The 15,449-nt window shown below is 46.3% G+C and overlaps 1 protein-coding gene across 9 annotated transcripts in view; it reads left to right on the top strand.

Moving 5' to 3' along the window:
- POLA1 (DNA polymerase alpha 1, catalytic subunit) overlaps positions 1 to 15,449 on the top strand; it is a 538,408-nt gene that overhangs the window by 105,487 nt on the left and 417,472 nt on the right. For all 9 annotated transcript variants that reach the window (XM_073565907.1, XM_073565906.1, XM_073565909.1 and 6 more), the window contains exons 16-17: positions 9,859 to 10,005; positions 13,230 to 13,319. In XM_073565907.1, the coding sequence (XP_073422008.1) occupies positions 9,859 to 10,005; positions 13,230 to 13,319 (237 nt within the window). The remainder of the gene's footprint in view (positions 1 to 9,858; positions 10,006 to 13,229; positions 13,320 to 15,449) is intronic.

Here is a 15,449-nt window from a genome sequence, read left to right on the forward strand (position 1 = left end):
TAGTATCTTTTACGGCTTCTGACAACCCCTTCCGAAAGAGAGCAGCCAAGGCATTATCATTCCAGGTAGTAAGTACTGCCCACTTTCGGCATTTTTGACAGTACAATTCTGCAGAATCACGACCCTGGTTCAATGCCAGCAGGGTCTTTTCAGCCTGATCAATGGCATTAGGTTCGTCATACAACAACCCCAAGGCCTGAAAGAATGCGTTCACATTAGTCAGAATAGGATCATCTGGTTTCAAAGAAAACGCCCACTCCTGGGGATCGCCACGCAGCAAAGAGATGACAATTTTAACCTGCTGCGCGGAGCTCCCTGACGAGTTAGGCTTCAAGGCAAAAAATAATTTACAATTATTTTTGAAATTCAAAAATTTAGACCGATCCCCAAAAAATACATCCGGTGTAGGAATCTTTGGTTCAGCAGCATGTGAATGAGCAAGGTAGGCGGAAATTCCCCGCACTTTCGCAGCGAGCTGCTCCACACGATCAGACAATTGCTTTATCTCCATTGAGAGAAAAAAAAATTCCCCCTATGGCCTCAGAGATATAGAGGAAAAAATATACACACTTTTTTTTTTTTTTTTTAATACAATTCTTTCCTGCAATTAAGTACCCTAGGATCTGCGGTATGGCGGGTGATTCTGTTATGATTGAGTCACCGTAGGAAGCAAAAATAGAAATGCTAGCTAAGTCCAGAAAACCAGAGAAGTTGGCAGCTATCTGATTGCAGACCCCTGAACCTATCAACACAACTAGCAGTAGCTGTGGGGGGCTCCTACGATGCCCTAGGCCCCTCGATCACAGCCGGAGGACTACATAGCCTAAAGACAGAAAGGGAAATCTAAACTGCCCCAGAGCAGACCCCAAAGCAAAAGGCAGCCCTCCACATATAATGACGGTGAAGCAAGAAGAAAGAACAAAACACAGACAGAAAGATAGACTGAGCAAAGATGGGGCCCAAGCTAGCTTAGATAGGAAAGGACAGGAAGGCTGCTGTCTGCAATCCGTGAAAAAACCCTATGAAAATAAGAGCCAACAAACTGACAGTAAAAAAGGCCCTGAAGACGCTAGGCTTCAAAAAAGGCTATGTCAGTACTCAGGAATATTCTGAAGACAGAGCAACAGGCAAAAGGAGATTCAGCTCACCCCAGCAGGGAATGGCAAAATCCAGAAAAGCAAGGAAAACAACACTAATGCAAAAAGGCAAAGCAGAAATCTTAGCTTTAGATGAGCAGGAATCAGACTGGTTTCCTAGAAGTCCACAGAGAAATCACCCGCAGGCCAGAAGGGCGTCGGCAGCCTTATATCCAGTCACTAACTCCACTCAGCCAGTCATCATCATCAGCCCCAGGTGTTTGACAATCAGGCTCACTACCTTTCTCCACCAGAAGAGGGAGTTCCTCGGGCCTCAGTAGTGAAAGGGAAAATGAACTCACAACAGCCGTCCTTTCTTCCAAAGGTGGTATCTGCTTTCCACTTGAATGAAGACATCGTTCTACCTTCTTTCTGCCCGGCTCCAGTTCATCCCCGGGAACGCTCCTTGAACAGACTGGAGCTGGTCAGGGTGACGAAGGTCTACTTGGCTAGAACCGATGCGTTCCGGAAGACAGACTCTCTTTTCGTCATCCCAGATGGGATTAAGGCTCACTCCACTCGGGCAGTGGGCGCATCCTGGGCGGTGCACCACAGGGCTTCTGCGATGCAGCTTTGTAAAGCTGCAATCTGGTCCTCTGTTCACACCTTTGTAAAATTTTACAAGGTCCACACCTACGCTTCAGCGGATGCCAGCCTAGGAAGAAGGATCTTGCTGGCGACGGTGGTGAGTCCGCTGACCTGATGGAAGTTTGTTTCCCACCCCAGGGACTGCTTTGGGACGTCCCATGGTTCCTGTGTCCCCCAATGAAGCGATAGAGAAAAAAGGATTTTTAGTTGCTTACCATAAAATCTGTTTCTCTGAGCCTTCATTGGGGGACACAGCACCCTCCCATGTTTTCAACTTCTGTACTTTGCTCTATGTAATATAGTTCTAGTTGAATTGTTGGTTTACTTTTTATTCTGTTGCTTCTCCTACTGCTTTCTCACTAACTGAGTAATTGAGCGCCAGTCGGTGGGGTGTATACTGCGGAGGAGGAGCTAACTTTCTTATTTGCATAGTGTCAGCCTCCTAGTGGCAGCAGCATACACCCATGGTTCCTGTGTCCCCCAATGAAGGCTCCGAGAAACAGATTTTACGGTAAGCAACTAAAAATCCTGTTATTCCGCAGCCTATTTCCACACAATTAACTATTTATTATGTGACATATCCACTCTACAAAGTAAAGTGAGAGAAGTTCCACTCTGTATACCATCACCTAGTCTCAGTTTATCAAGATGATTATTCATGACCAAATTAAAATCCACCATGCAAATGACATCTGCATCTGGATAATTCAGGGCAAAGCTCAATGCCTTCTGGAGAATTTACATATTAGGTGGGGGGGTTATAGATACACAAAATAACATTTCTTAGAGTTGATTAGTGCGTGTACAAACACAAAACATCTCTCAGGATCTTTCCGGGGCTCCCTGGTTTCCCACCGAACATCGTTATGTATTAATAATGAAACCCCCCTTGAATAGCTGGTATGAAAAGCATGTATAAACCATTTTACCCACGGTTTTTGCACACACCGAACTGTATCTCTGGTCAGATGTGTCTCAACCAAAGCCACAATGTGAGGGCGATATTGCCTAATTTGTGAGAACACCTTAATTTTCTTTTGGGGGGGGGTTTATGCCCCTTACATTCCAGGTCAATACATATCAACTCGGAACCCATTCCCGCCTATTTGGATATGTTGCATTACTAGTGCCCGAGCAGAATGTAGAGATATCACACAGATAAAAAAATTGCCATTGGCTGCGGCATTTACCTAAGGCCTGTTTCACACTTCCGTTTTTTCAAATCCGTCAAAATCCGTTGTTTTCCGTTAAAAAACGGATCCGCCATTTTTTGCAGGATCCGTTTTTTTGTCCCATAGACTTCCATTACGGTTACCGCGGATCCGTCAAAAAAACGGATCCGTTTTTTTAAAAACGGATCCGTTTGCATCAGTTTCCGTCAAAAAAACGGAAACTGATCCGTTTGGCGGACACAAAAACGGAAGTGTGAAACAGGCTTAAATAACAATAAAAACTAAAACTTTTGAAAAAGAAAAAACTGAATAAGAACCTAGTAATATAGGAGCACAGTCCCACGCCCCCATCAAAAAGCAAACGAGGGTATACCATCACTGAACACAGTGTCCAGTATTGTTGGTAACTGGATACTCGCCGAGAAAGCTCCAATTAGACCTTTGGCTGAAAGGATCCGAATTAACAGCCGGCACATTAGGATTCCTTTGCAGGGGATCCCTTATGGGACCGCAGCCATTCTGACGTCTCCACTGGATCCGTGAAAAACACGGAAGTGCCTCCGTGAACAACCCGGAGCCGGGCCGCATATATCATTGAATACATAATGTTTCTTTCTCTTTCCCCCATGACTGCACCACGGAGAGAGGGGATCCGCCCCACGGGGACAGGAAACCTACAGATAAAAAGGCGGTACCTCTCTCCCGCATCAGTTGGTTTCCTGTCCCCATAGGGAACCTACAGGCTTACCATCGTCGTGGGATGCCGGGGCCGGCCAGCCTGAAGGACAACAGCGGGAGCCCCCTGTCCCAGCTGGGGCGGTTACCCGAGGCGCCGCTGCTGGGGTCAGCGGGCCACCAGGGTGTGCGGGGGGAGAGGCGGCAGAGACGCTCCAGAAGACCGCCTCCCCTGGAGATAGCGTCCCCCTTAGAAGCGGGCCCGGAACCGGCCTGGGCGGCTGGGGCAGGTACCGGAGACCAGCGGCCGACGGGCGCGCAAGATGACAGGGACCGCGCCAGCCTCGGCGCAAGGCGTTGCTGGGAGCCGAGGACGGCGGCAGTCCGCAGGCGCGGGGCGGAGCGCCGCCAGGTCACGTGAGGCCGATGCAAGGCATAACTGGGAGGCCCGGGAGTGTGCATGCGCGGGGAGTGCACCGCAGGGTCACGTGAGGGCAGTGCTAGGCATAACTGGGTGCCGGCGCTGAGCGTGCAGTATAAATAAATTAAAAAAAACGCCGGCGCTCGGTTGAAAGGCGCAGGAAGCACCACGCTGACCTGTCCCCTGAAATCATGAGTTCGGCACAGGAAGAGCAGCAGCTGCGGGACATGTCCTCCGACGCAGGACCCCAGCAGCAACAGTGCCAATCACAGCAAAGCCACCGAAAGAAGGATCCCACAGGCTCACAGTGACACAGTAGCAGTAGCCACTCGGAGTCCCGGCGCAGCAAGGAGTCCGGTGGGACAGGGGTCCCAAAAGACAATCCTCCTGCAGACCCGGGAGCCCCTTCAGACTCGGTATCCTTCTTCGGTCCGGTGGGTGAGTGAACTACGTGAACGTACATATTATAACTAGGGCCTGTCCTCTTCTTATAGGGGAAGAAGTGCATGCAAAAGGTTAACTACAAGGTTTGCCCACTCTGTAAAGAGGAGCTCCCCGCAGGGTGGGGGAAAAGGCTCTGTCAATCCTGCATAGAGCACACTATATGCAAAGAATTCTCAGGCTTCGCCTCCGACCTTAGAAACCTAATAAAACATCTGGTAGAGAATACCCTCAAGTCCCTCCACGGAAAAAATAAAAAGCATAAGAGGCCTAAAAGCAGAGACCCTGAGTCAGATCACAGTGATAGGGAGAGCGATCCCTCTGCATCAGACACGGACAGCCCGTCTTCCAACTCCTCGTCCTCTGCCGAGGAAGGTCGCAGCTGTTTCCCTATAGAGGAAACCAATAATTTAATAAAAGCAATCAGGACCACTATGGGACTAGTAGACACCAGGCCCAAAAGGACTATCCAGGACGTTATGTTCAGTGGGTTAGAGCAGAAGAAAAGGAGATCATTCCCTATGAACGATAAAATTCAGGGGCTAATACAGAGGGAGTGGAAATGACCGGAGAAAAAAGGCCTTTTAGCCCCCAAAAGAAAATACCCCTTTGAAGATCCAAGCTGTTCTTTTTGGGACAAAGCACCAAAGGTGGGCGTAGCCATCGCAAAAGCCTCAAAAAAATTCTCTCTGCCGTTTGAGGACATGAGTACACTAAAAGACCCCATGGATAAAAAAAGCGGATACGTTCCTGAAGGGTTCGTGGGAGGCAGCTGGAGGAGGCCTAAAACCCGCCATAGCCGCCACTTGCACGGCTAGAGCCCTTATGGTGTGGCTGGATCCGCTGGAGGACCAGCTAAAAAACAAATCCCAGAGAAGCGCAATCCTAGACTCCATCCCATTGATGAGAGGAGCAGCGGCCTTTTTAGCGGACACATCTGCAGATTCAATCAGGCTATCAGAAAAGGCAGCCGCCTCGAACATGAAGGAGTTGTTAGCGATAAAGCTCGCCCACCCTCGTCTCCACCTCCGTAATGCGTCCCCTCATGGCCTGCATATCTTGACGAAGTCTCCCCACCTCAGTGTAGGCATCCTCTATTTTCTCAGTCAGGGATGTCCTAGTTTGGGAGATGGCCTGCATCAATTGTCCAGACACCTGTTTAAGGGTCAATTCTACCTGCTCAGTCTCCTCCTCACCCCCAGAGGGACGGTTTTTACGCTGAACTTGAGATTATTTCTAAGAGACCGTGCACTTTCAGAGGGATCGGGTCTTGCAAGCTCTTTTAATTTTTCTGCTGCTCCTGACCCCTTAAATCGGCTCATGGTTAACTGCAGTGTGATCCAGTAAGACAACTAGAGGTATATGCTCCGGATATTCCCCACCGCAGATGGTGAACACAGCAGGGCTATTAGTAGGTGATTATAGCTCAGGACACACAAAGGAGGCCATGTGAAGTTGTGAGGACGGTGACCGGTATCATGCCAAAAGAGTTCTTTGCGGCCAGGGGAAAGAGAAAAGGAGAGGGGGGCCCCACAGACACAGCAGCAGTGGGGGGGAATTCAGAGACTCCCACAGTGATGGTGCCAGCGGGTATAGTGATTAATCAATGGAGGGGGGAGAACGCAGGGCCCAAACTTCCAGGGCACTCACCGTGTGTCCCCTCTAGCCTTTCAGTATATATCTTCACTGCCCGGGTAGCGCTGCAGCGGTATGGGCCGACGTCGCAGCTCTCACTGACAGAGCGCGTGTCTAAGATGGCCGCTGCCTCGTGTAGGATCAGCCGCCCTTCCCGGTCTCCCCGGTCGCTAGCTCACCAGAACCGCTCCACGTGCGGGGGTCCAGGCAACTCCAGATATGCCACAATAATAAGGTTCAGAGTCCAGGATAAGGCAGGATTCTTAGGAGCAGGGCTGTGGAGTCGGAGTCGTGGAGTCGGAGTCGGTGCTCATTTTGGTGGAGTTGGAGTCGGTATAAAATGGACCGACTCTGACTCCTAAAATATATAATAAATTGGGTACAGTAGTTCAATGCAGAATGTGCTGAATATTTTTTCATAGGAATTTGGGAAAGTTATGAAATGTCCTATAAATGGCTGTTCTATTCCTGATCTAAGGCTACATTCACACACAGCATTTTTGCTGCGTTTTGAGTATACGTTTTTCAGTTCCAAAAGCAGATCAGCTTTTTAAAAAACTGCATCACCTGAAAGGTTTTTGAGCTCATAGATAATGTTTTCAATAGCAAAAGCAGATTAGAAATCTGCTCTATCTCTCTATAAATCCATTTATCCATATCTGTCTATCCATATCTTATCTGTACCAAAAAGAATGAAAGCCGGATAGCACACAGACTAACACTCCTTTTTTTTAGCACCAGTCAGGTACACCTCATAGCTGCCCAAAAGGACGCCCAGGACAGGCTTTGCTCGTCTTCAGTAACAACATCAACAACAATTGATAGTTGGAATAAATAGACTGCATTCATCACCACATCTTCTTAAGGTGCAGGCTTTATTTTCAAGTGTAGGGGTGTGCAGTATGAGGTTCTGCAGCAGCTGAGGTGTGCAGTATGAAATTCTGCAGAGCAGTATGAGGTTCTGCCACCCCCTCCCCGGGTTTGATCCTGGCTACGCCCATAGTGTGAATGTAGCCTGAAGATCTAGGCTTTATCTTAGCCGAGATAAGTCATAGTGTGTGTGTGTATATAATACACATACAGCATATACATACTGTGTGTGTGTATGTATGTATGTGTGTATGTGTATATATACATACACACAGTACGGACCAAAAGTTTGGACACACCTCAATCAAAGCGTTTTCTTTATTTTCATCACAATGAAAGTTGTAGATTCACTCTGAAGGCATCAAAACTATGAATTAACACATGTGGAATTATATAATTAACAAAAAAGTGTGAAACAACTGAAAATACTGTATGTCTTATATTCTAGGTTCTTCAAAGTAGCCACCTTTTGCTTTGATTTCTGCTTTGCACACTCTTGGCATTCTCTTGATGAGCTTCAAGAGGTAGTCACCGGAAATGGTTTTCATTTCACAGGTGTGCCCTGTCAGGTTTAATAAGTGGGATTTCTTGCCTTATAAATGAGGTTGGGACCATCAGTTGTGTTGTGCAGAAGTCTGGTGGATACACAGGTGATAGTCCTACTAAATAGACTGTTAGAATTTGTATTATGGCAAGAAAAAAGCAGCTGAGTAAAGAAAAACGAGTGGCCATCATTACTTTAAGAAATGAAGGTCAGTCAGTCCAAAATATTGGGAAAACTTTGAAAGTGTCCCCAAGTGCAGTGGAAAAAAACATCAAGCGCTACAAAGAAACTGGCTCACATGAGGACCGCCCCAGGAAAGGAGGATAAGTTCATCCGAGTCACCAGCCTCAGAAATCGCAGGTTAACAGCAGCTCAGATTAGAGACCAGGTCAATGCCACACAGAGTTCTAGCAGCAGACACATCTCTACAACAACTGTTAAGAGGAGACTTTGTGCAGCAGGCCTTCATGGTAAAATAGCTGCTAGGAAACCACTGCTAAGGACAGGCAACAAGCAGAATAGACTTGTTTGGGCTAAAGAACACAAGGAATAGACATTAGACCTGTGGAAATCTGTGCTTTGGTCTGATGAGTCCAAATTTGAGATCTTTGGTTTCAACCACCATGTCTTTGTGTGACAGTCGTGGAGTCGGTGTAAGGGTATGTGCACACGTTGCAGAAAATTTCTGCACAAAAACCTGAATCCCTTCCCAGAAACTGCACCTATTTTTCCGCGGCGGTTTTTGCGCGTTTTTTGCGCGGTTTTGATGCGTTTTTTACAGCAGCGGTTTCTAAAAGCATGGAAGAAGCCTAAACCGCGGAAAAAACGCAAAATTAATGTGCATGCTGCGTTTTTTACAGCAATGCGTTTTTTTCGCGGTAAAAAACGCATCAATGTGCACAGAAAGTGCAAAATGCATAGAAATGAATGGGAACCTTATTTTTTAGCGGTTTTATAGCGGTTTTATAGTGAAAACCGCGGTAAAAACCGCTAAAAAACGGTGTGTGTGAACACAGCCTAAGGGAAATTGAGGAGTCTGAGTCGCAGGTTTGGCTTACCGACTCCACAGCCCTGCTTAGGAGCTCTCTCAACATGCGTCCTCTCTCTTCAGCTACATAGCCACGCCCCCCCGTAGTTGCTCATTTTGATAATCTGTAATGGTCACAGGTAGAGTTGAGCGACTTTGGTCGGATCGGGTTTCGTGAAACCCGAATGAAACAAAATAAGTTTCAGATGAAACTCGTCCGACTAGAGCAAAACAAAGTCGGAGTTTCGTCCGACTTTTATTTCCCATTGACTTGCATTGGGGTCGGGTTTCGGACGAAACTCCGACTTTGTTTTGCTCTAGTCGGACGAGTTTCATCTGAAACTTATTTTGTTTCATTCGGGTTTCACGAAACCCGATCCGACCAAAGTCGCTCAACTCTAGTCACAGGTGTTACAGCTGTATGAATTTCTAATGCTTGATTTAGAAATAAACCTCCTTTGGAAACTGCAAGAAGCTATGTTCTGGGTAAAAAAAATACCCCTAGAAAACTGTTTAGATAATAAGAAAACATAGGAGATGTCTAGATTATCCTAGATGACATGTGTGGTTCTTAAAATTAGCATAGTAGATTGCATAGATTCACAGTCTTAAGGTTGTAAGAAGACACATGTCTGTACTAACATGTTGACCCATTGGAAAGCTAAAACCCCATGAGGCAGATTCTAATTGCCCCATACTACTGTAAAAATTCCTCTCCAACTCCACATGTGGCAATCAGACTAGTTCCCTGGGTCATTGCCTCGTCACAGAATCTAGTACCTATAACCTGTAATAGTATATTTTTCATGAAATGTTGCATCCAGCCACTTCTTAAACATTTTTCGTGAATCAACTATTGCAGCATCATGTGGACATAGAGTTGCTTTTACTGTAATCAATCTCTGCCTGGGATGATGAAGAGTTCTGTTGGACATAGAGAATGCCCCCTTTTCGTCATTGCAGGCCTTGGTGTAAATAGAATTATAATTAGAATTATACAGTTCTTTGTATTGTGTATTTGTATATTCATTATTTCTTTGTCACCTGCTTCCTCTGATCTGTCAGACACGTGTAGAGCAGGAAATAAGGAGGGAGGGCAGGAGAGCTGCGAGTGCAATGTTGCACTTGTAGCTCATCTGCATTTAATTGCAATGATTTCTCAAAATCTGCAAAATGGATTTCTCCAATCTATGTATGGAATTAATTGGCATGAAAGTGCCTGTACATACATGCCGTTACAGGTATAAAATCCTCACTTTAAGTACTCTTTTTAGCATATACTATAGCATTGTGTACTTCTTGTATCACCTGTATATTTTTGTAATAACTTTGCAAACCCTTTATTTCAGATTGTTGCGTTGGCTGCTCTAGTTCATCATAAATTCCCCCTGGATAAGGCGCCACCACAGCCACCATTCCAAACCCACTTCTGTGTAATTACTAAACCTAGTGACTGCATTTTTCCATATGACCATAAAGAAGCTCTAAAACAAAAGGTAAGAAATTTCCAATACAACAAATTAAAAATGCATACTGTTTTTCAATGTGACCCACAAAACCATAAGATGCCCTAATTATCGCAGATTTAAAAATGTGAGATTAATTTTTACAGTATATACGTTAAATGAAGTCCTAAGATAAAGTACCGTGTTTTTATGACTATAAGATGCACCAGACATAAGACGCACCTAGGTTTTAGAGGAGGAAATTAGAAAAAAAAAAATGGAGCAAAAAATGTGGTCAATTCTGTATTAAATATTCCCCATCCTAGCATACATGGCCCCCTTATCCCTATCCGAGTATGCATGGCCCCCTTATCCCTATCCGAGTATGCATGGCCCCCTTATCCCTATCCGAGTATGCATGGCCCCCTCATCCCCATCCTGGTCTTCATGTGCCCACTCATCCCTAGCCTGGTAGGCGTGGCCCACTCATCCCTAGCCTGGTAGGCGTGTCCCACTCATCCCTAGCCTGGTAGGCGTGGCCCACTCATCCCTAGCCTGGTAGGCGTGGCCCACTCATCCCTAGCCTGGTAGGCGTGGCCCACTCATCCCTAGTCTGGTAGGCGTGGCCCACTCATCCCTAGCCTGGTAGGCGTGGCCCACTCATCCCTAGCCTGGTAGGCGTGGCCCACTCATCCCTAGCCTGGTAGGCGTGGCCCACTCATCCCTAGCCTGGTAGGCGTGGCCCACTCATCCCTAGCCTGGTAGGCGTGGCCCACTCATCCCTAGCCTGGTAGGCGTGGCCCACTCATCCCTAGCCTGGTAGGCGTGGCCCACTCATCCCTAGCCTGGTAGGCGTGGCCCACTCATCCCTAGCCTGGTAGGCGTGGCCCACTCATCCCTAGCCTGGTAGGCGTGGCCCACTCATCCCTAGCCTGGTAGGCGTGGCCCCCCTCATGCCTAGCCTGGTAGGCGTGGCCCCCCTCATGCCTAGCCTGGTAGGCGTGGCCCCCCTCATGCCTAGCCTGGTAGGCGTGGCCCCCCCTCATGCCTAGCCTGGTAGGCGTGGCCCCCCCTCATGCCTAGCCTGGTAGGCGTGGCCCCCCCTCATGCCTAGCCTGGTAGGCGTGCCCCCCCCTCATGCCTAGCCTGGTAGGCGTGCCCCCCCCTCATGCCTAGCCTGGTAGGCGTGCCCCCCCCTCATGCCTAGCCTGGTAGGCGTGCCCCCCCCTCATGCCTAGCCTGGTAGGCGTGCCCCCCCCCTCATGCCTAGCCTGGTAGGCGTGGCCCCCCCTCATGCCTAGCCTGGTAGGCGTGGCCCCCCCTCATGCCTAGCCTGGTAGGCGTGGCCCCCCCTCATGCCTATCCTGGTAGGCGTGGCCCCCCCTCATGCCTATCCTGGTAGGAATGGCTCCCCCCCTCATGCCTATCCTGGTATGAATAGCCCCCATTCTGGTATTCAGGGCCCCCATCTCCATCCTGGTATGCATGACCCCATCAGAAAAACATTAAAAAAATACAAACCATTACCCTTACCTTCCTGCGCTCCCTCACAGCGCGTCTTGTTCCGATGCCAACAGCTGCTCTATACTTGTGAGCAGCACATGGCAGGACTGCTGCCAGAATACTCACTGCCCCCCACACCAGAACTATGTGCGTAGAGGGCAGTGAGTATTCACTTTAGTAATGGGAACAGTATTAGCCGCAGCCGCTGGCTTCTTGCTGCTGCCAGGCTTTCACGTGTGTCGCTACTAAAGGGAATGAATATTCACTGCATTCCATGCCTAAGGGAGTGTCTGCTACTAAAGAGCAATAAATACTTGCTGCCCTCCATGCACATAGTCCCGGCAAGGGGAGCAGTGAGTATTTCGGCAGCTGTCCTTCGGCTTGTAAGCAGCACATGACCTCAGTGGCATGCATTCCCTGCTTAAAAGCATAAAGCAGCTGCTGGCATCGGAACAAGATGCTGCGAGGGAGTGCAGGAAGGTAAAGTGTGTTTTTTTTTTTTTTTTGTTTTTTTTTTAAATATTTTTCTCATGGGGATAATTATACCAGGATAAGGATGGGGCCATGCATACCATGACGTGGATGCGGGCCTGTCATACCAGGATAAGGGTGGGGGCCAGTCATACCCGGATGCTATTAAACAGAAATGAATATTCACTACCCTCCGCCCATGGGCGTGGAATGCAGTGAATATTCATTTCTCTTTAGCAGCGGACACAGGAGTTAGCCGCAGCAGTCGGATCCTGCCTCCTGTGACCCGCTGCTCCGCCACTTACGTTCCCCCACCTCCCCATCCATGGACAGAGCAGGTGCATCCAAACTATAAGATGCACCTCCCATTTTCCTCCATATTTTTGAGGGAAAAAGTGCGTCTTATAGTCCGAAAGATATGGTAGTAGCACATCTGTGGAATATCTTTAATAAACTGTAAATTAAAAGACTGATGTGAACATTTTTTATCCAGTCCCCTTGTTGTCAGCCACAGTATGAGTACAGTATGAAAGTCACTATGCCACCTCATACTGCCAACTACAGTGCCTCATCATTTTCTGGGACAGAAACACCATTCCCTGAGTTTACCAGACTGTGCAAAGTTACTAGGGAGATCTAGTATCTTCTCCTGGGCCTGAATATAGAGTGGAGCCTTTTGGCTGCTTCATGGTTAGCTGTATCCAGAAGGTTTCGGTAGAGAAGAAAGCGCCCAGACTTAATGTCACCATGATTTCCAATCTTCTGGCGCCATGTTATAGAGCGGGTGGAGCTGAGCAGATTGATCCATAGTCTTGTGAGAAACGTTTCAGTATAAATGTTTTTATCATTTAAATCACAGCCTTTTTGAGATTTTCAGTCCAGTGGGCGGTGCTATCAGTGACTGACAGCTTTCATTCTATACATGTGCATATAGAGGTGGCTGTCAGTCACTGATTGGACCGCCCACTGGATCACATATCCCAGAAAGAAGTAAATAAAAGTAAATAAAACACAGATTATGCAGAATCTTTTCTCACAAAACTATTTATCAATCTTCTCTGCTCACCCAGCTCTAAAGCATGGTGGCTGTAGATTGGACAGCATAATCATGTTGACAGGTTTGTTACCATAAAGTGACATTTTATGGAAGATGGTGTATAAGATCTGCCTCTGCAGTGAGATGATAATACAGACATTATACAAACTGCTATTTCTTTGATGTTTTTTTTTTACCTCATTTATATGAATAGATATGTCTGAAATTGATATTCACATTAATTGTTCTCTCCTTTTTCTACCAGAATGTAAATGTTGAAATTGCCCTAACTGAAAGGACTCTTCTGGGGTTTTTCCTTGCAAAAATACACAAGCTTGATCCTGATGTTATTGTGGTGAGTGTAGTAGAGCAGTACAGTTGAGTTGTTTGTAAAGGCATGCTTCACCATGTGTTGCTTCTGGACCGCCCATGGACTTGAAACGTTCAGGCAGACCTGCTGCTACTTTGCAGTGTCTAAAACGTCAATGCACAGGAGCGCAGCTACATGCTGTTATATAGCCATGAGAACCACTTTGCCATCTGTGCATTTTCAATTGTTATATTCACTGTAATCACTGTATAGAGTAATAAAGAACGCTGTTAGCTCTGTGGTCTTGCCAGGAGGCTTCATTTCCCTTGTAACTTGGGCAAATATACCAGTCCCAGTTACAAGGAATGTATAGAGTGTATTTCATTTAATGTTAGCTTCATTGGCAAAAACTGTGCTTTTCTTTAAAAAAAAAAAAGGAAATTTCTAAGTGATCCTAAACTTTTGAACGGTAGTGTGTGTGTATGATATATATATATATATATATACTGTGTGTGTGTATATAGATATGTGTGTGTGTGTATATATATATATATATATATATATATATATATATATATATATATATATATATATATATATATATATATATATATATATGTATATATATATGTATATATATATGTATATGCTACAGGATGTAGTTAGAAAGAAAATGGGAAAAGGAAACCGGACACTTATAATTTCCCTTATTTTTCCACCGATAACGTCAAATATCTACGGGGAAAAAAGGGAATATGACAAACTTTGTCATATATATATGTATTTGTGTACATTTATGTATGTATGTATATATGTTTTCTCATGCAAATATATTTATATATTTGTGTGGGAAAAGTTTTGATATTCTTTGAATTCCCTGGTGTTTGTATTTATAAGAGTCCATTGGGTGGTCCTAGTCAGTGATTGACAGCTAACTGCATGCACAGTCATAGAGTGAAAGATTTTCAGTCACTATTAACCCCTTCATGAGATTGGATGTATTCATATGTCCAGGTTTGTAAGTACTTACCGACCTTGGGCATATGGATCTGTCTTTAATGATGACCCCCGGCAACTATAATCTCTGATTTGGTTGTTCAGAATTGAAAAGCCAGTCACAGCGATGAAATCAGGCAATCATAGGCTGCTGCTATGTAACGATTGGACAATGATGTTGATCACATAAATCAGTGTGCAGAGACGTGATCTGAACTGTAAGTGACCGCTGCGGATCTGCTGGGACTTACGAAGCCACAGACAAATTTTGCCTGTGCTTTTGCTGCTGCTGGTGTTCCTGAAAGTAGAAAGAAGACATTCCTGATCCCTAGCTTTTTCCTAATCCACTCCAATCCCCTTTTTCCCACTCTCCCTAAACCCTTCCTCACCCTCCCATCTGCCGTCGAGTGCTGATCAGTACTTGATCGCTTGATTTTTGGCAGTTTTTTTTCTTGTTTGCGCGTCCTGCAGATGCCGAGCCCAGATTGTGATGCAGATCAGTAATCGGCACCCGTGCTCGCGGTTTTCCAGGACTTTTTTTTTGTCCTTGTCTATCTCCCTTCCTCCCCCTTTGCACCACTTCCATATGTGTATCCTGTAGCCGCCAAGCTCTGATCAGTGACACAAATCACTGATCCGCACCAGTGCTTGCTGTTTTTTCTCCTTCCCCTTCCACCACCCCCTTTGCACCATCTGAGTGTCCTGCAGCCTCCAAGACGCTGATCAGATGCACATAATAATAATTTCATTTCTATAGTGCCAACATATTCCGCAGCACTTTACATTTTAGATGGGCCTTGTACAGACAATAGACATTACAGCATAACACTAGACACATAGATCAAAACAGATACCAAGAGGAATGAGGGCCCTGCTCGCAAGCTTACAATCTATAAGGAAAAAGGGGAGACACGAAAGGTGGATGGATCCCACCAAGGACAACATCTGCAAGGAGTTTGTATGTTCTCCCCGTGTTTGCGTGGGTTTCCTCCGGGTACTCCGGTTTCCTCCCACACTCCAAAGACATACTGATAGGGAATTTAGATTGTGAGCCCCATCGGGGACAGTGATGAAAATGTGTGCAAACTGTAAAGCGCTGCGGAATATGTTAGCGCTATATAAAAAATAAAAAGATGGTAACAATTGCTTTCATTGTTCGGACCAGCCATAGTGTAAGAA

This window comes from Dendrobates tinctorius, unplaced genomic scaffold (assembly GCF_039654945.1).
Source record: "Dendrobates tinctorius isolate UK_male_01 unplaced genomic scaffold, ASM3965494v1 ptg000016l, whole genome shotgun sequence".
NCBI classification, from domain to species: Eukaryota; Metazoa; Chordata; class Amphibia; order Anura; family Dendrobatidae; genus Dendrobates; species Dendrobates tinctorius.